The sequence below is a fragment of the Erigeron canadensis genome, chromosome 1, assembly GCF_010389155.1.
Source record: "Erigeron canadensis isolate Cc75 chromosome 1, C_canadensis_v1, whole genome shotgun sequence".
NCBI classification, from domain to species: domain Eukaryota; kingdom Viridiplantae; phylum Streptophyta; class Magnoliopsida; order Asterales; family Asteraceae; genus Erigeron; species Erigeron canadensis.
This window is the reverse complement of record NC_057761.1, coordinates 41,340,437-41,364,857: the sequence shown is the minus strand read 5'-3', so window position 1 is coordinate 41,364,857 and position 24,421 is coordinate 41,340,437. Positions and strand designations below refer to the sequence as shown.

General features: G+C 32.8%; 3 protein-coding genes across 8 annotated transcripts; all 3 read left to right on the top strand.

Moving 5' to 3' along the window:
* Nucleotides 1-1,522: 1,522 nt before the first annotated feature.
* Nucleotides 1,523-5,043, top strand: LOC122611240 (protein TIFY 6B-like). 5 transcript variants are annotated; one of them, XM_043784240.1, is made up of 9 exons: nt 1,523-1,610; nt 1,690-1,812; nt 2,332-2,370; nt 2,479-2,522; nt 2,907-3,130; nt 3,608-3,698; nt 3,781-4,057; nt 4,167-4,224; nt 4,751-5,043. In XM_043784240.1, the coding sequence occupies exons 2-9, from the start codon at nt 1,728-1,730 to the stop codon at nt 4,842-4,844; spliced, it is 912 nt and encodes a 303-aa protein (XP_043640175.1). In that variant the 5' UTR covers nt 1,523-1,610; nt 1,690-1,727; the 3' UTR covers nt 4,845-5,043. The 5 variants fall into 5 exon arrangements, with proteins under 5 accessions (XP_043640175.1, XP_043640182.1, XP_043640167.1 ...); XM_043784247.1 differs by having other exon boundaries at nt 2,904-3,130; nt 3,614-3,698; XM_043784232.1 differs by having other exon boundaries at nt 2,904-3,130.
* Nucleotides 5,044-6,556: 1,513 nt separating this feature from the next.
* LOC122610787 (cysteine protease ATG4-like) lies at nt 6,557-11,065 on the top strand. Its single transcript, XM_043783746.1, has 9 exons — nt 6,557-6,701; nt 7,370-7,828; nt 7,905-7,990; nt 8,072-8,122; nt 8,230-8,606; nt 9,238-9,376; nt 9,939-9,994; nt 10,080-10,150; nt 10,644-11,065. The coding sequence occupies exons 2-9, from the start codon at nt 7,384-7,386 to the stop codon at nt 10,832-10,834; spliced, it is 1,416 nt and encodes a 471-aa protein (XP_043639681.1). The 5' UTR covers nt 6,557-6,701; nt 7,370-7,383; the 3' UTR covers nt 10,835-11,065.
* Nucleotides 11,066-19,656: 8,591 nt separating this feature from the next.
* Nucleotides 19,657-23,093, top strand: LOC122581578 (glucan endo-1,3-beta-glucosidase 3-like). Of its 2 annotated transcripts, XM_043753824.1 has the most exons (5): nt 19,657-19,858; nt 19,969-20,050; nt 21,393-22,646; nt 22,738-22,765; nt 22,850-23,093. In XM_043753824.1, exons 2-5 carry the CDS (start codon nt 19,987-19,989, stop codon nt 22,998-23,000), a joined length of 1,497 nt encoding a protein of 498 aa, XP_043609759.1. In that variant the 5' UTR covers nt 19,657-19,858; nt 19,969-19,986; the 3' UTR covers nt 23,001-23,093. The 2 variants fall into 2 exon arrangements, with proteins under 2 accessions (XP_043609759.1, XP_043609751.1); XM_043753816.1 differs by having other exon boundaries at nt 19,657-20,050.
* Nucleotides 23,094-24,421: the final 1,328 nt, after the last annotated feature.

Sequence of the window (24,421 nt, the reverse complement as noted above, 5' to 3'; positions counted from 1 at the left end):
AAATCATAGGCCCCAGACATTTATTTATTAAATAATAAACAATAAAATATTAGTATTTGAAGGGTTACACATCTAAGGTTAAGTGTCGGACAACCTTATATTCGCTTTTCTCATAATAAATTGATATATATATATATATAATTCTCAATTAAGATGAGAAACATGATATTTTTCTTTAAAAAAAAAGCAAATAATAAATGATATTTGATTAAGCTATTTTGCATTTTATATTTATCTATACTATATTATAAAAGAAATAACCCCTTTTATTTATGAAAGTGTTGAAAATATGTAATGTTTTCACTTAGCACCCTTTAAAATATTTCAACATACACTACCCCATAACATTAATGATTAATTTACACTACCAATCCTTTATTCTTTAATATATTTTCATTAACCATTTACATTAATTATCCACACCACTCGATGCCGTCTCCACCACCAACACTCGGCCCCCCACTACAACGGCATTGTCACGACCACCGCCGCATTGCGCGGATAATGTGCTAGTTATGACTAATATTTTTCATGTCGGTTGCAATGCACTTTGGAGAAATAAAGCTATAGCCAAAATCATTGATATGAATTCAGATCTCGAAAGCATGTTTTCTCTTTTAGACTTACCGCATGAGATCACATATTACGTCATATTTGTCGACATATACTTCATTGTGTCGTTAGATACATCAACACACTTTTCACTTTTATACCACCGTGGATATAACCGCCTATCACCTTTATCTTTTAAGATTGTTGATTATTGAGTAGGGATGTTGGTTATTTCCCTTTTAACGTTTCCTTAATGTACTCAAAAACCTTAACGAATATTGAAAGACTATTAGATGTCTGGAATTAAACTAAGTAGATTTACTACTGAAATCATAATAGATTAACATTAAATTATTAACTTTTATATAATCACTAGTGAAAATGAAATGGGTTGGTTAACTGTGGTCCAGTTTGCATGCATTAGCTATTAAAATCAAACCGGTATCTTTGCTTAACTAATGAATAGAGATGAACCACTGAAATTTGTTGATTCAACTTAGTTTTTGGTTTTTGGCCATCATTTATACAAATGTAGGATTATATAGTCCTTACCTATTAAACTTTTTTTTAAAACCTATTCATGTTAGAAGGTCATATAGGTGTATTTGGCCTATTAACCTGAATGTTTTCAAAAGCTTTTACTTTTAGGTATATAAATGGATTCGTCAATCTAAGTTTCTTTTATACTATATGCAGTCGACGATGTAATATATATTTAGGATTGTATAACTCCACCTATTAGCTTGGTTTTACATATAAGCAAGTTTAAATTAGCAATTTAGGTGATTGAGTCAACCCATGATCTAATTTTTCTTAAGTAAGGTTACATTAGTATTAATATATTTAAAAGCTTTAGCATCAAAAAGGGTTGATCTTGTAAACTATGAAACTCTAAGGAGATAATACAAAAATTAATTTTTCTCCTTAAATGATATATATCCAAACATAAAACCACATCCCCTAATTTCTCTTTCATCATACTTTTGTTGGACTCACAAGTCTCAAGCATTTTTCTTGCTCTCTCATATTGGCTTTATAATATTTTAATTTTTTCAAAGGTAATTCAAGTTCATTTATTTTTTAGATTTTAATCTTTACATATCAATTTACATATCTGGGTATTTCTTATATATACAGAATTTAGGATAAAGTTAAAATCTTTGTGGTTTCTAAAGATGGAAAGGGATTTCATGGGATTGAATTCTAAAGATTCAGCTGTTATGGTCAAACAAGAAGCGGTTGAAGTGTGCAAAGAACCAGGTGCATTTTTTTTTTCTTACACTTTTTTATTTTGTTTTGCTTTTTACTGTTTGCCATTTTTATAAACTGAAGTAAATAGTTTGTTACAGTTTGTAGTATTTTTGCTGTAAATTTTTTACTTTATTGGATTGATTTGTATGTTGGTATTTAGGGAAATTTACTGCATGTGTTGTTATAACTTAGTTTGAAGTTTCTTCATGTGAAAGCCTTTTTTTGCTTAAAAGTAGAATTCATTAGTTTTACCTAATTTGAACTGCCAACTTTATTGGAATTAAATTTCAATACAAAATTGATTTATCAACAAATAAATAATTATCTAATATACTAATACTAATATAAAAATATAAGTGTGAAAACTTATTTGATATTTCATGAATCAATGATCTTAAGAAATGGATCTTTGTAGTAACATGGCTAAATTTTGTATATGGTTTTTAATTTTAATCATCATTATGTAAGATTTTTATTTATTACATATATATAGTTTTTAGTAATATTGGGTATTTTAATGATATGCAGTGTTTTTAAAGAGCTCTGCAATTCACTGGCCTTTATCCAGTAAAGATCTTTATCCGAATTTAGTAATTTGGATTGAATGTGTAATTTTGCAGGTCTGACTGAAAATATATGTGATTTAAATTTATTGTTTTCCGAAATATTGTGCAGATGGTTTTGAAGCCTCAAAAAATCGCCAAGCTGCTGAAATTCAGGTTCGTTAATTAGAACTTTAGAAGTAGATTTTGTTTTAAATTGGGTATAATCTAGATTTTGTTTTAAATTGCCTATTTTATTAGTATGCTCTTAAACAACCAAAAATGTTTTCAGAAATGCAAAAAAGCACTTGATTTAGTAAAAGTAACAAATCGGATACTCTAACCGATTAACAACCAAAAATATTTTTGTTGCTATTTTTGGTGAAACTGGGTGTTTTATTTTACCTTTTGCGAACCTTAAAGTTTGTTCTTTAGAATGAAAAATTTTCGAGTAGAGTGTCTTGAAATGGTAACGCCCGCCCATTCTTTTTTGTTAATTAATGATTCTTGTTGTCTTCGTACGTAAGCAACTAATATATTTATTTTTTTACTTTATAGAAGACCATTGGTGTTGGCAGACAAGGTGGTACTCATTATTCAATGGCAAATTATCCTGTCCAACAGAGCCCGTATTCCATGCAACTTATTAATGATGCTAAGCAAGCGATTCCTATTACCATGAGCAATCCTTTCTTCAGGACTCAATTTGGTGGTGCACCTATTAAGCAACATGGAGTTTCCATTCCATCTATTGGTTCCTTTCTTGCTGGAACCACTGAACCATGGTAAGCGTTGTGCAGTTTTCTTTTTCCGTTTTGAGATAATTGAGGAGGTACCTTTAAAAATAAAGAAAAGCGTGGAGGTGTTTTGATTTGTGTTTTGGAACTGATTGTCTACAGTAGTTAAATTTGCGATAATCACCTTTTATTGGTACGACTGAACCGATTTTGTTTCAAATGTTTGATTATTAAGTGCTCAGATAATCAATTTCATATCAACACGTTTCTCTTCAGCTAAATAAAGAGACTTTTAACTCCCGCTTCTCCAAAAAATATTATTTTACCAGTAAAAATGTCTTTATTTAGTTTATCTATCTAATTCATAAATATTGTGAACGACACAAGTGCATCCAATGTTCAAACAGTCTCGCACAACGTTTTGTATAGCAACTGATCTTCTGATTCTGATCATTTACCGTCACTGAATCTGTTTCGAAATGCGCATGTGTATGGCAGCTTATTCATTCTTTTTGTCAACTGAAGGTACAGTACCAAGACTACTAGTGCTCCTGCTCAACTAACCATCTTTTATGGGGGAATGGTGAATGTCTATGATGATATCTCTCCCGAAAAGGTTTAGAATCTATCCTGTTACCAATTGTGCAATCTTGATGGAAAAATCTTGTGTTTTGATATATATGGACTTTATGTTACAGGCTCAAGCTATCATGTTCTTGGCTGGAAATGGGGTGTCCTCAAGCACGCCTCAACCTAGGATTCAAACTTTGGTGACAGTGAGTCAACCAATTAATGCACAACCCTGCTCAGCAATGTCAAGTCCAATATCTGTGTCTTCACACCCTGTTGGTCAACCGAACGGTGGACCTCCTAACAAAGATGATGCTGCTAAAGCAGCAGGAGGCTCGGTGACTCCAGTTAGCAAAGTGGATACTCCAAGAGTTATAAATTCACTTGAACAAGTGATGCACTCAGGTAACATCCTTGAGAAAGTTTCTTACTTTTGGTTAATGTATGCAATCTTTAATTTTAAAGTTTAAGAAAATGGAAGCCGACTGTTAAAGTGTTAATTTGTTGAATGCAGCTGTTCCCCAAGCACGCAAAGCATCCTTGGCTCGGTTTCTTGAGAAGCGCAAAGAAAGGTACTATTCATCAGGGGTATTTTAGACGTTTAACTTAATAATCGAACTTTTTTTTTTTGTGGGATAACGGGTGTACAAGGTTATATAGCAGTTACTATCATCTTCACAATACAAGGGTGTGTTTAGTTACAGAATAAATTCTCTAATTATGAATCTCTATATTTCTAGACTATGAGAACTGTTTTTTCTCTCTAGAAAACTGCTGGAAAATGTTGAAAACATGCTTCATTTTCTAATTTAGAAAGCACAAGGAGTTTTCTCTATTTCTGGAGAGGAAGATAGTAAAACTTTATAAAAGCGAGTTCAAAAATGAGTTATGAATCTCGAAAGTTGGTTTGATTTTTTCAATAACAAATTTCTTTAGAAGTGCAATAATGTGAACATGTTTATGTTTTCGTTGTGTTCATTAAGCCTCAAAAGTCCTGTTATACTTTTTTATTTACTAAATGTTGCTACGTTTGGTCTTTTACAATCAAGAATGCATGTCGACTATTCAATTTCGATTTATAAATTTTGATTTATGCAGGGCAATGGCATCGGCTCCTTACAACGCCACCAAGGACTTAATTGCAAGTGCTGGACCTAGCAGTATGAACGCTGTAGCAGCGGGCGAGCATTAGTAAATCTATACTAGTATGTTAAAAAGTTGTATAAGTTATTAGGGTTTTATATTCAATCAAGACTTAAACGGCTGTTCTTGTAAACCACATTGATGTATACGTAGTGGTTCAGTTCACTGTAAGGATAAAAACGATAAGACGAAGACGAGTATTTTGAAGTATTGGATGTTTAATATACATTGCTTGCAGTCGTTTTAAACCCCTGTTTTAGTAACTTGTAAATATCTGGTGTGATTGTCTACACCTCAAGCGTAATTAGGGAATGCATAGAGATGTGATATTGAAGTTTTAGGTCCAAAACATATCATTATACGTGTAGCGAAAGTACTAATGTTATGTGTTGGTTTTAAGTTAATTAGATTCATGTCGCTTTACGTGAACTAAAGTGATATTGTTTGTTAAGTTTTGGTGGTATTTACATGCTATCATACTTTCTCAGTTTTGGCAAAAATTTGTAGTAATAGTATGGCTAGAAAAAGGATCAAAATGAGATGCAAATCATGCAATTAATGGAAACAAACTGGTAATCTGAAAGCAACATTAAAGTGCAACTGTGCAAGCAAAGTTGGCAACCATTTTAAGCACAAAATTGCGAACTTATGATAATTTGTGAGGTATTAGTGTATTACATCTTAATTTTCATATATTCATTAGAATTTTCATATAATAAGAAAGTCTAAACCGTATTCCTATTGAAAGCCCGATTCTAAGAGTTGTCATTAGCAAATATATTTCATTTTTTAATACAAAAGTGCTAAAAACAGTAATTAAGGATGTAGTTAACTTGTATAAGTGGGCCAAAAGCTCTATTTGTCTAGGTTACGCCACTTACGGTATGTTTGGCAAAAGTAGTTCTAGCTAATAGCCGTAACTTGTAGCTGTAGTTTTTAATTGGAGCTGTAAGTTGTAGTTTTTAAGCAAAACTGTTAACTAGAGCTTTTAATTTTTAGAATTATTTGGTATGGTAGTTGTACATGCAACTTTAAGAGGAATTTGTGTACTTTTAATGACTAAAAACTTCATCGAAAAGCTAAAGCTCCTGAAACACTACTTCAAGAAGCGTTTTATTTTGAAGCATTTCTTTCAATTAAAAGCTAAAGCTAGTTGCATCCAAACAAAGCTTTCAACACAATAAGAACTTTTTGTTCAAAATTAAAAGCTAAAACTCCCAAAAGTTCTTGAAAAACTCTTGCCAAACATAGCCTTAGTGTGCATCTTTAGCTATTGAGTTAATACCCAACGTCATATTGGTTCACAGTTATAAATTTTATTATAATTATATAAAGGGTTCAAGGATGTAACAAAAATGCATAAAATAGTTGTACATTTATCATAAAATTCAGGAGTGAACTTTTGATAAAAAAAAAAGTATAATATTTTTTATTTTAACTATAACCTGGATCGTATTTAACATTTTTCATTATAAAAATAATCATTTACGAGTAGTAATTTGTAAATGGTTGGATAAATAGTTAACACTTTTTTTTTTACCTAAGTAGTAATCTGTATATAGGATTTTACTCCTCCGCCAAGCAGGCTTTGGGACAGGGGCGTCAAATACAAGTCACAAAACATAACTTCACCATTAACAATAATTACGTCATTTTCACGCGGTAGCTTGTGAAAGTGGCCATTAATTTGGAATCTGACATGTCAAATTTGTTTTGATTAATTAATCAATTGTTTGCGTGCGGTATTAATGTGATATGATATATTATACGTGTAATTAGGGCTCCATATCTACACACAAATCTCCCTTTCATCCGTTATTTCTCAAATCCAGCTTCTTTTTAGCTCATTTTATTACTTTAATAAATAATAATTCGATTGTTGTAATTCCAAGCTCCGTTAAAACCGGTATGCTGTTAAATTTTGTCGAATATATATATATATGTATACACACCAAAGTTTACCCATTAGAATACGGTAATTTTGATCCTGGGAAGTTTAAAACGGTGTTGTCGTATAAGTGCATTGATTATTTCCTACAAGATTTTCTGGTTATTGTAATAGTTTGTTTGTAGCTGTACGCATGCATATACGAACTGCATTTTTGTTTTTGCTTAATTGGCCTTTAAAACTAGATTTTAGGTAACAAGCTAAGGAATTATAGCTTCAAGTGATGGAAAGTTTTATATTAATAGGCTGTCTTTTGGTATAAATGCATATACTAGATCTCATTGATACGAAAATAATGTATCAGATTGAGCTGCCAATGTTATTATTCATTCATAGGCTGTTTTTTGTTTCTTTTGTTTCCTTGTTTGGTAAATCAATTGTCAATTTTGAAAGTAGATGGAAATGTTATTCTATTATGAACATGTTATCTCAGCTCTGTATATGTTAATCAAATTGAACTAGAGGAGTAAATTTTATAACTCTGGAAATTTAACTACTTCCACATGTTTCAAACTTCATTCTTGGTTTTCTGTTATGTATGATCTATTTCATCTGTCACCTTTAAAGTTCTCGTAAATATCAAGATATTCTTGCTCATAGAAGTTGGCCTGGTCATTGTGGTGCAGCTTATGGTTAGGTTATGAAGAATACACCCGACGGGACAGATTCAAGTTCAACTGATTCCCCAAATAGAATTTGTGCTTTCATCTGTTCTGAGGCAGGACCAAGCAACCACAGATCTTTAAAGTCCTCTTTGTGGTCAGGATTCTTGGTATCTGCCTTTTCAGTTTTTAATACTCATAGTGAGTCTAGGGATTTCCAGAAGAAGAACCAACAAATCAGTACCAGAGGTCATGGTTGGACTGCAGCTGTGAAGAGAGTTATAAACTCTGGTTCAATGAGGAGGATTCAGGAGCGGGTTTTGGGGTGCAAGACTATTTCTAACTCCTTGAGTGATATATGGCTTCTAGGAGTTTGCTATAAAATTTGTTTGGAAGATCCATCTCAAGAACCAGTTAATACCATTGGATATGCTACATTTTCTGAAGATTTTTCTTCACGAATCTTGATGACATACCGCAAAGGTTTCTTTTCTGACTTATTCTCTTTCTGGGTCGGTTTTTAAACACAGAAGATGGTATTAGCATTTGTTAAACTCAGGTTTTGCGCCTATTGGCGATTCAAAATATACAAGTGATGTAAATTGGGGATGCATGGTTCGAAGTAGTCAGATGCTTGTTGCTCAGGTACTGACACTTGTGTGTTTGTATATCCACTCGTATTGTTTTTAGACAGACCGTACATAGAGTAATTGTTAACTTGGGCAGGCATTGGTAATGAATCGACTAGGCAGATCTTGGAGGAAGCCTTTGCACCAGGTCTGATATTTCAGAGTAAATAATACCCCCCTGTTCCTAAAATGATAACTATCTGGAAATTGTTGAAATGCTATTAAATGCTTAATTCTTACTTGCTAATTATGCAGCCTTTTGATCGACATTATATCGAATTAATACACATGTTTGGTGATTCTGAGGATTCACCTTTCTCCATTCATAATCTTCTTAAATCTGGTGAGGGGTATGCGCTTGCTCCAGGATCATGGGTGGGCCCATATGCCATGTGTCGCACCTGGGAGACTCTTGCACGTCGCAAGTTAGAGGAAAATCAAGCAGATAAATCAATTCCAATGGCCATATATGTTGTCTCTGGAGATGAAGATGGTGAACGTGGCGGAGCTCCAGTTCTTTGCATTGAAGATGCCTTAAGAAATTGTTCTGAATTTTCAAGAGGCCAAGCTGAGTGGTCACCTATCCTCTTACTGGTTCCTTTGGTTCTAGGTCTTGACAAAGTAAATCCTAGGTACATATTGTTTCGTTATCCTTTTAAAGATAGTCTCAGTTTTCTCTCATAGGAATAGTTTTGCATGAAGCAGTAGAAATAGTTTTGCATGAAGTTATGAATTAATGATATACATATGATATTGGTCTTCAGGAAAAGAAAAGTATTCTAAAGTTATCAATTGTTCAATTCAACTTAAGTTAGCCAAAGCGTGATGGTTACCTGATATGTGTAAAAATATAAGCCATTGTGTTATTTTCTACATTTCAGATGTATCTTAAACATACACAATGTGTATTGTTAGTGTCTGGTCAGATAAGTTATGATATTTTAAGTGGGTTGCAGTATGTTTGCAGATACTACGGGGATAAATTGCCATTGTTTAAAATGAATATCAACTTATCAATTTTGTATGTATTTTGTTCTATGATGAAATTCACCATCTACATAGTAATAGTATGTGTCAATGTTTCCCAAGTCATGAGAGTTGAATTATGAAATTAATTATGATATCATATATTCAAAGTTTTTAGCTTTGTCATAGTCTATCCAGTTAGTCCCAATAAAACTTTGCAGAATGCAAGAATGTACGTATGCTGTTTTGCCTTTATGGACCATAGTTAGTATTGTATTTGACTTCTTATATAACTAGGTACCTACCATTGCTGGCTGCCACATTCACCTTTCCCCAGAGCATTGGCATTTTGGGGGGTAGGCCTGGTGCTTCAACGTATCTAATTGGCGTGCAAGATGATAAAGTATTTTATCTTGATCCCCATGAAGTTCAACAGGTAATGTTTAGATTAGGTGTGTTTTGTGGTACATTTTTGCATACCTGAAAGAGCCATAAATCATCCTATGTCACTTTATTAGTGTATTAGCGCCATCTACTCTTAGGACATGACTGCCAAATCAACCACAACCCCCCAATTGCGAGCACCAGTGCCAGTCATGTTTTTTGAGCACTTTGAATGGCAACTTTAGGAGTTAAGGTTAGGAATTTACATAGTATATGGAAACCAGTACGTTCTTACATGAACCATTGTGTGCTTGCATCTAACAAGTTAATGAGAGGTGGTTGATATCTTGTGATGTTTTGTAATACCCCTCATCAGCAGGCATGTTGTTTTGACTTCAAAGCGTATCTCATAGGTCACAACAATGTTATATCGTGCACCTTTTGAACAGAATCATAATATACCATGTTTAGGTTTTTTATGTTTTCCTGTTTTTAATTTCTGATCTGGGTTGAACGCTTGAACATACCCCGAAATAATGCTGCTGATTTTTTTTAAATTCGGAATATTTTAGGTCTAGTGCTCTCACATTTCCGTTACTGTATTGTATGTTCAGGCAGTTAACATAACTAAAGATAATCTGGAGGCTGATACCTCATCGTATCACTGCAGGTATGTTGTAATCAGTCATTTATCTTCATAATTTTACACTTTTTTTTTTCTGTTGCTTTTGACGCTCAATAACTTGTCATTGCAGTGTTATACGGCAAATTCCTCTTGAATCCATCGACCCATCACTGGCCATTGGGTTTTATTGCCAAGACAAAGGTACACATTTTACAGATAGGATAATGTAGATTCAAAGATTCTTGCATGAAGAAGAATTTAATTTGGATCTGATTCTATAATGGGTAATGGATTTATTGTTGGCTATTAAGAAAACACATTATACTTCCAATAAGATTGTTCAAGATAACCAAGACTGTAATCTAAGAATTTAAGATAGTCATACCTGGTTTATCGATGATAAACAATTAAATGGCAGGGGACCTATTGGTACCTATCGGAAAGTTTTGAAAATTTGTTACTTTGATGTATTTTTGTTGACCTAAATTCAGACATTTTCATGCAATTTGGCCTTTATTACACAAGCAATAACAATATGAACTATAAGTGTCCATAAGATTGATATATACTTTTTTGGTGAGGTATCTAGGTAAAAAATGGTGAATCCAGCAATCATTCCAACTGTTTGCTGTTCTGATTTCCAAAAATTAGTAGAAGGGTATGAAATTTTTAAATATCTGTTTATGTTCTCTAGGTGATTTTGATGATTTTTGTTCACGGGCAACTGAGCTGACAGAAAAATCAGATGGTGCTCCACTATTCACAGTAACTCATACTCGTGATTCACCAAGGTCGAGCAGCATCAGTGGGGCTCAGGAGGCTGATTCCTTCGATGTACCTGATGATACTGAAGGCACTGCACAAGATGATTGGCAGCTTCTTTGATTTGCTTGCACAATATTCGTTTGATTCAGGGTTTGCAGAAAGCGCACATAGTTCATGTATGTGCGCACATAGTTTCTTCTTCGGTCATGTATGTGGTTTTTGTCTAACCTTACTGGGTAGTTCAATACAGAAACTGTACTAGGTGTTTGTATATATGTAAACCTCGGAGTTGTTAGGTTTTGGATGTGTTAGAAGATGTTGCAAAATGAAGTGTTCATATTCTTTTACAAATCTCAGCAGGTTGCAAATTGGTGCATTCTATTATGACTGTTGAGAGTAATTTTAGACTAAATTTGATAGGGAAAATACTACATTCTCCTAATTGCTTTTACAAATCATCGCAATTAAAATACACATATACAAGTTAACATCACATACTTTGTTGGCCAATTGTTCATTTTTGCAGAACTTATAGTAATTTGACTGCATGCTTGATTAGGACAAAAATATTCTGTGTATTTGGTACTGATCTTTGTCTCCTACTTTGGAATAGACCACAAGGTTACATAACCTCCAATAAACTAACTAGAGGTCCGGATTATGTATTAGCAGGTCGAGTGGGTTCGGCCAGGTTCACGAATCACGTGGATTAAACAGATGTTACATATAGGACTTTGAACTGAATTTGTTATATGTAGCTGCTAATTCCATTGCCTGCAAAAAAACAAATTTATCACGGCCATACAAGACGAGGATGGATACCACTGGAGGTAATCATGATGTAGAGCTATTTTCAACATCCTAGATGTGGATGGAAAACTAATCTTGCATTTTTGTCGCTGAAAAGTGATAACTCTGCTATGTGGGGAGTCTCTGAAGGAAGCTATGCAACAAATCCCAATGGTGAGTTGCGGGAGATGGTACTCAGGTGCTGGTTATTACTGCTTCATCGTCAATACTGTTTACGTTAAAAAGTTATAATTCTAATACTGATGATATAATTGGTGTAGGCACTTAATCGTCATCGTATAGGCCTTTGGGAAGTGTTCAGTGTTGGACGTTGTTTACAAATTACAATCATTTACGTGGAAGCAGGCCTATAGGTGTAGGTGATTGCTCTAGTTGATGTGGTTCATTTTGGTTCTTAACTTCCATAGTAAGAAAGAAAAGTAATCTAATCATGTCATGTAATCCTAACATTTAATGGATAAAAAAGTTAACCTTTTTTCTATTAAAAAAAGAAGCAGCTTGGACCGGGTCAACCCAATTCAACCAAAATCCCGTTCAAGTCATTGAAAGTGAGCCAAACCCTAAAAACCGGTTGTCGATGAACCAATCACCCAATGGGTTCCAGTTTAACCCGGTTTAACCAGTCGGGTTTACCCAGGTGGTATAAGATTGCCTCTCATCTTTCTACTCTATCTTTCAAGAAACACCATCCACTTGTAGGCATATGTACATACATAAATTCAGATGGACATAACAAACTATTATTTCCATCATCATTACCTGTTAGCACCTTTTTAATATACTTAAAACTTTACAATGTCATTATTTGTGAAATATATTCAGATGGACAATTATGAATTCTGTAGTTCTGTCACTCTGTTATTTGCTTTTGCATTAACTTTGAGTACTTGGGGATATATAGACATGTCTATCATCTCGAAATCAATGTAGGGCTACATGTATTCTGAAACCTTTTCAGGTCTTCATTTATTTGTCGATCTTACCATTATTATACTTAAATCTTTTTTTGAATTCACCTCATTTGTACCAAACTACTCTTTGTGGATTAACATTATCTTTACTACTTTATAAAGTTGGACATTTTATGTTTTTAATTAATTAATTTACATTTTAACCCTTATTTTTTAAAATATTTTCACTATCACCTTTACATCAACCTACAATCCTAAACCATTTGACACCGCCACCACCACCACCAATAATACCATCACCGACAACACGAAACCGCCATCCCCGCTAACGCCGCCGCATTACGCAGGTACCATGCTCGTTCTTTTAAAAGTGTGGCTATACCCGTTAAATTTTTTTATCTTTTTTAGGGAGAGAAGAATAATGAATCAGAAACCATAACAAAACCATAATGCGAATTTTAAAACTCGCTTTGTATAAATCTAACTTTAGTTTATACACAAAGATAATACTTCAATTATGTTAATACGATCGATAACATATATACCACAATAAAATTAAACATCTAATACATACGTACTAAATTTTGGAAGCATGATGATAACAAAATTGATAAACTAAAAAAGTAAATAAATAAAAACATATCATTCATTATGGAACTAATATAGTCTAATTTCATACGAGTATATATTTTGGTCTTGTTTCTTTGTAAACTGTCAGGAACAATAGGGAAAACGACCTATGAATGGAGTCCAGCTAAGCAAATAGCCACGTCAGACTATAATGTAGTCATCCTTGTGGATTGCAATCTTTGGAGACAGACACCGTACTAAAAACATATCCAATGGTTAAGTTTTTCATAGATAAAAGTTTTGTAAATTCGTTAACTCCAAATCTCCAATAGTAAAAAGCTTCAAACAAAAAGCTAAGAGCATCCATAATGGAAGGTTTTTCAAAAGCTTTTTATAAAAGACTAATTTGTAAAAAGCTTTTGTTCCAATGGATCAAATCTTTAAAAAATTTTAAATTCTTTAATAAACATTAAATTAAATAAGAGAGATAGTGTGTAATGACTTGAAGAATTATAAGTCATTAAGAAAAAAACTTTTACTTACAATGGAAAAAAAACTTTTAGTTTGAATAAAAAGCTTGATAGATTTAACTATAAATGAGAAAATGTTTAATCAAAAAGTAGAACAACCTATTCAATAAACAAGTTACATTCTCTAATGGATTTTTTTTTAAAAGAATAAAAAAAAAAAGAAGTTTTGATTATCTTCTCGTTGAGATGCGCTCTGATTGATATTAATACCATGATTTTTGATACATTTTGTGGATATTGTGTAATATGCAGTTGCATGTTATGTAAAAATTATGGTACAAGATGGTAAAAGATAGAAAAAAATAGGAAAAAGTGAGTATGAGGTTGTTATGCACCCAACTTAGGTAAAAAAACCCTCTTACATACTAATTTTTTAATATTTTAAATAAATGTTTGAGCCCTCATGTTTTTTATGGTTTAAAAAAAGGGATGTGAGGGGTTTTTCATCCAACTTAGATGCTTAACAGCCTCATATTTCCTTCCCCAAAAAGATATAATCATATCATTACTTCTACGAGTATGTTTTTTCTTTAAAACGACATAAATCATTAGTCTCATTCTCATACTAATCTATACTTGACATACGCATGATACATACTAACAAAATGGTATGGTGTTAAAGAGACATGTTTCCTAAAGAAAAAAAATTCAAAGTCTAGATAATTTCAGTTATTGCATACAGTTACAACAATTGTAGTTAAACCATAACATCCGAATAAAAAGGACTCTCAATTCTCCGATGTTACTCAACTTTCCATTGTTTACTTAAGCTACACATTCGTTTTTAAACAGGTCCAAAATAGTAGTTCTACGATATGTTTAAGACCATCTTTGACCAATTATATTTTTTCTTCACATCATCATCACTTTCTCTTTTACACCATTGCTTTTTATCTTGAATTTAGTACTCCATCATACTTCACACTACCTCACAATGTACACAATCAAACTCAAAACAGTACAAAACAAACAATATATTTAGAAAAGAATTTGGACACTACTATCTCTTCTTGACCTTCAGATTTCACTCACCCTTCTTAAAGGTTCATCTTTACATTTCGCGCACCTTTAAAGTTACTCAAAATTGTGTATTTCTATCATGTTATATCTCTACCATCCAACAAGATTTTAGTTTCTAAAGATGCAATTAATCTTTTTTATGTCAGTTCTATCATTCATTAATAAATTTTTCAATGAATCTTTGAAATTTATTTTTTTAATTTGTGTTTTTATAATTTACCCCTTGTAGATACAATAAATATATATATATATATATATATATATATATATATATATATATATATATATTTTCCTTATTTTGAGAATCAATTTTTTTTAAGAATCATGAGAACTCTTTTAATATGTATTTGTTCATATGTTTTTTTTGTTCATTCACATGTGAAATAATATAAAAGTGTATGTTGTAGAAGAAACTTTTTTAAGAAATCTTCAAAATAGCATTTTGTGAACTTGTGAATGAATTTGTTCACGTTTTTTGTTCACTTGTGATAAACGGCTATATATAAGGTTTTGAAAAAACATTTCTTCTACAACATATGTTTTTATGACGTTTCACATGCGAATGAACAAAAAAAACATGTGATCCAATATGAAATTTAGAAGTTCTTACGGTTCTTAAAAAAAAATGAGTTCTCAAAATAAGGGCATATATATATATATATATATATATATATATATATATATATATATATGTTTCAGTTAAAATAAAACAAATCATCGTGCATCATAAAAATCGTCGTGCATCGTGTGTTTCATGAATCATCGTGCATCAAATTTATCATAATCCAATGGTCATGATCTTATCTTATTTGTTTTACTTTAGTACTTGTTTTACAATAATCAACCCATATATATATGATAAAGTTATTTTGAGAACCCATTTTTTTTGCAAGAACCTTTGAGAACTTTTCAAATCAAGCCCAACCGATGATTGTTCTTTACATGAAAATTGTTTTTTGATTGTTTTCTGAATAACTTATGTGTAATTTTGAAGTTTATAATTGTGTGGAGCATGGATTATCATCCGTTATACAATTATGTGGAGATTTTGATTATTGATCACATGTGCACGAATATTGCTATGATCACATGTATGCAAGTCGATCACATGTAATCATAGCAATATTCGTGCACATGTGATCAAGAATGTGATCATAGCAATATTCGTGCACATGTGATCAAGAATCCAAATCTTCACATAATTGTATAACGGATGATAATCCATGTCTCCACACAATTATAAACTTCAAAATTACACATAAGTTATTCAGAAAACTATCAAAAAACAATTTTCATGTAAAGAATAATCATCGGTTGGGCTTGATTTGAAAAGTTCTCAAAGGTTCTCGCAAAAAAAAAGGGTTCTCAAAATAACTTTTCACTATATATATATACACACACACACTAGATTAGACCCCGTGGGTTGCACGTTTATATCTCATTTCATAATTCATACTATTTCTCGTAAGTTATCTCGTAAATTATAGATTGAAAATAGTTGTAAAAGTTGAAGTAATGATTACATATTATAAAGTAAACGTCGGTATAGATTTAAATGTAAAAACATATCCACATATATTAATGTGTAAAAAACTGGTTAAGCTAAACATGAGTATGTCAACATTTATTAATCGTTTTTCCATTACAATGTCAAGCGAGTCGCATATTACGTCAGTTATTTAATCATAAACATTGAGGTATGTAGCGTTTTTCCTCGAAGGTGATCAATCATTAATTATATATTACAGCTCATTTATAACTATTTCCTCGCCTATTACACGGGTACTAAGAGAGCGCATGTAACTTGCTATATTTATTTATTTATTATGTGATAATATGACATAGATACGTGTAAGTTAGTTCATATTTAATGTATTTTTCAAAATTATATGTTTTCATATTATAAGGTTTAGTTAATATATCGCACATAATAAATAATTAAAAACAATTAAAGATAATATGATCCCAAACATAAAAAGTTATATATTATTTTAGTTTTCAAATATGTCAATTTAGCAATTTTAAATAATATTATCTTAACGTGTATATATATAAAAAAAGCAATGAATAAGAAAATATTCAACATATCATAATTTTTGGTTTGTGGGCAAAAAAGGATTTTTATTCTTGGCACAATACCATATTCAACCAGCCAATGTTTATGGGGTTTCACCGTCAGACAACGTTGCATGGTCGCTAGCTTGAGAGGAAAAATTCATCTATGGGACTAAGGGGTTCCTAGGCATTTACCCTTTTTTTAAAAAAAAAGTTTGACCAACAAAGACATGTAACTGAAAAATCTTATATATGTATATATTAACTAATAACTCCATTATCTATGATATTATTTAAGGGTTTCTTTCAATTATTTACCAAATTAAATTGGCTCATAATATTATTTATTTATCTATTTATGAGCCTCTTCCTTGTTTTTTCGTTTATTTAGAAGTTCTTATGCGTATGAATGCCACGTAGGAAAAAGATTATGTGGCGAGTTCTGAGATATGCCACATCATCACTTTGAGATAGAGAATTATATATATATAGATGATGTTATAGACAAGGTTGTTAATATCGATATGTTACTCTCGATTGATCATAAAATCCTACTAGCTTATGTGTATTGTAATTGTTTTGACATTTTATATTTTGAACATGATACATATTGTAACACAACTCACATGAATTTAAACTCCAAAATTGTTGCTAAAAACTTAGTTTTAATTAATAATTATTTACTTAGCATGTTAGCGAGTTACCTACTCTATTCTACACTTTATCAAACCAAAATTCTACAATTTTATATCTAAAATTGAGAAATTCTAAATTTCCACTAATCACCAAATAAACATGATCAACACTTTATAAGTATTGCTTACACATACTAACAAGGAATTAGCCTAGTGGTAAGGCAAGCACTTGGTGCCCTTAAAGTTTCAATTAAGGTATTTTACCGGCATCATATGGCTAATACGGGGTTAGTTGATGGGTATCCAATTGTGGTACCGTGGTTAGGGTTTCCCCCATTACCCTAGTATTGCTTACACATTACCAAATATATATATTTTTTTCTTAGAATCATCAAATAATAAAAGGATTAACACGGGAAGACCAATGTACTTTCCCATTTGTATACGGTTGCCCATTATACTCTTTTATTGATGAGGTTTACCCACATACTTTTTTTTTTACACGGTTGACCAATATTACCGACTATCACAGGTAAACCGGTCAACTTTGGGTCAACCGTGTAAAAAAAAAAGTATGTGGGTAAACCTTATCAATAAAAAAGTATAATGGGTAACCGTGTACAAATGAGAAAATACGTTGGTCTTCTCGTGATTAATCCAATTTTAATCAATGTTCGTAAACATGTACTTTTTAATCAACACAACTATATATTATATTGTCAATTGTTTTCTTACATTCTATCTTCATAATTATGTCCATATTATAACTATACTCTTACACACAACTCAACATCGTTCTAATATAGATCATTTTTAAACCACACGTTAAAAATAAAAATAATATAATTCATCCCAGACGTGCACGTTACAAAGAAAAAACAAGTTTTGAGGTTGGACACCAACATTCATTATTATTGGGTTGTAATGATATGCAACATCCACAACGTCAAAATGCTCAATTTTTTTGTATTTTGGGTTTCGTATGAAATACTTGGTTGTTAGTCCTTTTTTAGTAAGAAAGATTCGCATGTATTAAGTATGCGGGATCATCCATAAGATATTTTTTTTAGCCATACATCACTACTTATTTTTTTTGGATTAATCACGAAAAGACCAACGTACTTTTCCATTTGTACACGGTTGCCCATCATACTTATTTATTGATGAGGTTTACCCACATACTTTTTTTTTGGTACACGGTTAACCCAAAGTTGATCGGTTTACCTGTGATAGTCTGTAATATTGGTCAATCGTGTACAAAAAAAAAGTATGTGGGTAAACCTCATCAATAAAAAAGTATAATGGGCAACCGTGTACAAATGGGAAAGTACGTTGGTCTTCCCGTGATTAATCCCAAAAATATCACATCATTGAGTTACTCATTTGTTTAATAAAGAGATGAACCACCATAGTTAGACGTGATATGTTAACATGTTTAGTTATAGACAGTGGTGACCTTGAGAATTCGAGTATTCAGGTCGAGTCAGAAAAAATATGTCCATATCTCTTACAGAATTCAAGTTAGGGATGGCAAAAAAACTCCGACCCGACGGGGAAACCCAATACCCGAACCCGTTCGGGGCAGGGACTGGGGCATGTCTACCCCGACCCGACCCGATATCAATACATATATCTATATATTTATAAGTAATTAGTTTTGAATCTATATTCCACACTAATATCAACAAAATTTGTATCTATATTCAATAACGTGCACAGTCATTTCTCAAAACATGAAGAATAAGTAGTACTTTTCTCAAATCATATAAGTTAGTAAATACTTTTGAAAAATAAATATCCTTATCGGGTCGGGTTTCGAGCATGATTTTATTCCCGATGGGGTCCCCGATAAGGTCCCCGATGGGTATCGAGTCGGGTTCGGGTCGTATATTCCTTATCGGGTTTGGGTTTAGTACTACTCGCCCCGAACCCGACCCATTGCCATTCCTGATTCAAGCATATGTGCAGTTTTTTCTTTTTTGTTGACAAATGAGACTTTATAAGAGTAATAAAATCATAGTATTTATAATTTTGTCAGAATCAAATACTCGTATATATCTATTTATATAACACATTATGCTTATACATATACAATATATATAAATTTTTTTTATTTGCCTCCGTCCAGCCCTCCCCTGGTTATACATAAGATTTCATTTGTTAATCATATTATATAGACATTTTGGTGATGATTAGAGAAAACAAAATATTAAGAATTGGTTACAAAGATATCCTTGATTAGGCAAGAAGATTCAATCGTTGACCCATGGATGATGTGTTTTGAGACATGCGGTAACCCAAACAGGGACTAATTGAAGAATATAAAGTAAAGGGAAGGGTTTTTCTAGTAGTATTTGCCAATTTGCAAGCCCCCACAACAACATTCTTATATAGTCCCACTGTCCCATAACACCTCACTGTCTGCTGGCTCTTGTTACATCAAAAAAGCAATTTAATCTTTGTCTAAAAGTTCCCTTTCTCTCTGAATGAATTTTGGCGACCTGAGGTTAAGCTCACATCACTGAAGCTTTAAAGTTTTGTATACCAAGTTCACACCAGACTAGAGTCAAGAAAAAAAGCCCCCTTTCTTTCATCTCTTTAGAGGTTCTTGAGGTAATTAATGATGCTTTGAAAGTTTAGATTATGGTTATCCATATCAGAATCCATAATATATAGATTCTCTTGTGGCTGAGTGAGTTTCCACTTTATATGGTTCTTTGAAGATTTGATCAAGATTACAAATGGTCATCAATATCTTCTTCATCCTAATCCTACTTGTTTCTTTGGCTGTTTCAGCTGACCAAGGTCAACTCTTTCACTCTTTTGGCATATATATACGTACTGTACATATTTTATTTTTCTTTTATGGGTAGTGCATAATTGAGCTTTTCATATTTTTTTTTTTTATTAGAAAACAACTATTACTTTCGTCCAAAATACGAGTATTCTTTATTTAGTAAAGTTTATATCTTAGTTTTAGAACTAGGCATTTAAAGTATTTTGGGACAAGTTATGATATTTGTTTCGGGACAGAAGAAAATATAATTTTTACTTTCTACATTAGTCGATGAGTATCGACTCGCAAAAGTACTCTTAGACTCTTAGTACATTAATTTTTTTTAATGTTTTTTTACACTATTTATTCATTGACAATTGAAAAGCAAGGTATAATGTTGTGTTACTAGTATCATTTTCGAATGTGACAATATATTTTGACTACTTTGATTCTTTAAACACATTTTATCTAATAGTAAACTTATTAATTCATTTTTACCATTTTCCACAACAAAATGTAATTGTACAGTATGTGCATGAATATATAAAATTTTTGTTATATGTTAAATCCGTGTAAAGAAATAAAGTTGTACACATTTGTGAAAAGTGTTTCTCTTGGATCTTAAAAAAGGAAAAAAGAGTAAAAAGCCCTTTTCACACTTCTCATCGAGTAAAAAGGTTTATACCTTTTTTACTTTTTTCTTTCATAATCATACCCAAATGGATGGACCGGATAACCTGACCAGTTATTAGTTCAATCGACAGTCGAGTTAATTCGCATTTATAACATTGCTACTTTAGGAGTTTCTTTTAAAGGCAAATCTGTTATTTTTATAAGAAAGAGACAACTTTGAAGTTTGTTAGGGTGTGTTGTGTACACCATCACAATGGTATTTGTCTAAACTATTTGGTTTATTGTGAAGTGATTCCCTTTCATATTCTTGTTTTGGATCATTTAACAACATTTTGTGATAATATTGGACCATTAAACGTTTTTTTTGTTGGCATTATATCTGTGTTTTTGGTGGGGAAAAAAAATGATAATATGGATTCTAGGTATGTGTTATGATTAAACCTGATTAAATATGGATACAAGACTACAAGTAGCTAGAAGAAACATGTCATATAGATGAAATCAATATTTTAAATCACACTATTAATCTTTTTATATATGACTTGACTTAAATTAAAAGGTCTTTAACCTAACGTACAAAGAAATATATGTGATTGTGTGTATATAATTGTCATTGAGAGTATGCAAAACTGTAACTAATTGCATCCAAGACTCAAGTTTTGTGAAATATTACATTCCAATCTTCACAATGTGAAGGTTAATTTGTGGTAACCGTACTTTCAATTTATTTGGTTGCAGATGCTTTCATCGGAGTGAACATCGGCACGGCCCTTTCCGACATGCCTAACCCAACTCAAACCGTAGTCCTCCTCAAATCTCAAAACATCCGCCACATCCGCCTCTATGACGCCAATCCTGCCATGCTCGTTGCCCTTTCTGGCACCGGAATCCACGTCACTGTCACCATCCCAAACCAACAAGTTCTAGCCATAGCCCAATCCAACGCCACCGCATCCAACTGGGTATCTCGCAATATCATCCCCTACGTCTCCACTACCAACATTACCGCCATTTCTGTTGGCAATGAAGTCCTTACTACCACCCCGAATGCAGCAACCGTTTTAGTATCCGCCTTAAAATACATCCACTCTGCCCTCATCTCTATGAAACTCGATTCCCAAATCAAAGTCTCGACCCCTCACTCTTCCGCGATCATCCTAGATTCCTTTCCTCCGTCTCAAGCCTTCTTTAACCGGACGTGGGAGCCAGTTATGATCTCACTGCTGGATTTTCTCCAGTCATCGGGATCATATCTTATGCTTAACGTATACCCGTACTATGATTACAGGCAATCCAACGGTGCTATTCCGTTAGACTATGCTCTTTTTCGTCCTCTGCCACCGGATGAAGAAGCCATCGACACTAACACCCTTTTGCATTACACTAACGTTTTTGACGCAGTTGTGGACGCGGCTTACTTTGCTATGTTGTATTTAAACTACACCAACATCCCGATCGTTGTCACAGAATCGGGTTGGCCTTCTAAAGGAGATTCTTCCGAACCCGACGCTACCCTTGATAACGCAAACACTTACAATAGTAATTTGATCAAACATATTTTAAATAACACCGGGACTCCAAAGCACCCTGGTGTAGCAACAAGTACTTTCATTTACGAGCTTTATAATGAAGATTTGAGGCAGGGGAGGGAATCAGAGAAGAACTGGGGGCTTTTTAACACAGACGGAAGACCAGTTTACGTCCTGCATTTGATAGATTCAGGGTCCGTGCTTGCAAACGATACTACTGACAAGACCTTTTGTGTCGTTAAAGAAAACGCTGACAAGAAAATGGTGCAGGCTGCTTTAGATTGGGCTTGTGGACCGGGAAAGGTCAATTGTTCAATGATGTTGCAGGGTGAACCGTGTTATGAGCCGGATACAGTTGTGGCTCATGCTAGTTATGCATTTGATGCATATTATCATCAGATGAATATGGCTGAAGGGACATGTGACTTCAATGGGGTGGCTGTTGTCACTACTACTGACCCAAGTTAGTCATCCATTCATTCTGTTTACGCTTGCAAGATTGTGCATTTTCTATACCAAGTACGTCGACTACTGATCATATTTAATCTTTGCAGGTAATGGTGACTGTATCTTTCCAGGAAGGTAAAAGTTTCATCTTTTTTCTTTTGTTCATATTTTGGGTAATCAAACATCATGTTAAGAGTACATTTTTTTGTGTTAATGTAGAGGGGGGAGTAATGGCACAGTCACAAATGGCACATCGACGCTGGTTCCATCTACAAACTCGACTGCATCAGGAAGCTTATCGCTATTTGCTACGGTTTCTTTGTCAAGACTCATTGTTGGGTTACTATGGAGTACTGTAGCATTCTTGTAAGAATGTTGCAATTTGATTTGGTATGCAATTCTTGCTAGTGTAGTTGCATTCTTTTAACCAGCCCAATTACTCAATGCAAGTAGATTTGTAGTATACTCAGATGGACCAATTCACTCCAATGTGTCAAAATACAAATCATCCATGGCAAGATACCAAAATCCAACTTACAAAACATTCTAAGAAACACTACATACATAATCATACTGTGAAATTTTTGTTGATAAACAATTTCAAGTCTTTAAACACTTATAAGATCCATCAGAAGTACATAGTAAGGACTATTATTTTTGTAAATAGTAACATAATTAATGTGATACTATGACTCCAATAGTCGATGTTTTTCCATTCATGTCACCTTTTGTTGTTTCTTTTGGTACACTCAATAAATGTCTTCTGCAATTACAGTATTATTTTCGGATTCAAAATTGAATTTCACTCAAACTAGTTCAAGCATTCAGAATTGAATGGGGTCCAACTAAGCAAATAGCCACGGGCCATCTTTGTGGATTGCAATCTTGAAGACAGGCACGGTCGGGTTTGATGTCTAGAAGTCCTGTTTTCTCAAATGAAGTTTCACGTTCGAATCTTTCCTGATATAAATCTTGACGGTGATCAAAGAAATGAACCAAATCGATCTTGGGCTAAAATGCTTTGTTAGGCTGCCATATCTAAATCATTGAATAACGAGGGCAGACATACTTTGTCCATACCTAAATGATAACCCTCGCGGAGACAGAATTTAACAAGTGTAAAATTAAATACAAAATTTAATTACACTAGTCTAGGGTTGTCAATTATTTTAAAACTGAATAAATACTTATAAATAATACTAGAAATATAGAATTTTATAAAAATTGTGGGGTTGTCATGACCACCACATAGATCCTCCAGTGAACCCTCATAAAAGAAAGGAGATGATAATTGTATCATAGATTTTGATTAATTTATCACACTATACAAGTGTTACAATAGACTGTACAAGTGGGTTAAGCTAAATGTGATAGATATATCAAAATATGTGGTACTAATATCATTATCCTCGGTAAAGGGGAAATTAAAAGTATTGTGAAAGGGGAATAATATAAATATTAGTTATTCACAACAATTTATGCTTTACACAGTTGTAAATTGTACACTAAAACATGTACATTTATAATTTGTTGTAGATGATTACTAGTACCGTTATAGATTTATCACTTCACCATTGTGAAAATAGTCCTTTTTTATTTATGGACAGCAAAGAAAAAAATTACGAACCGTCAAGTGTTAGGAGTATCTATAATTGCCCCTGAAAATACCCTTGCTTAATTAACCTTAAGCATTATATGTATAACTGCTCTACCCCGATATCAATTAACTCCTCAGTTGTTAAGATACGACACGCTCGCTTCGAAACAGGACAGTTTCGTACGGGTCCAAAA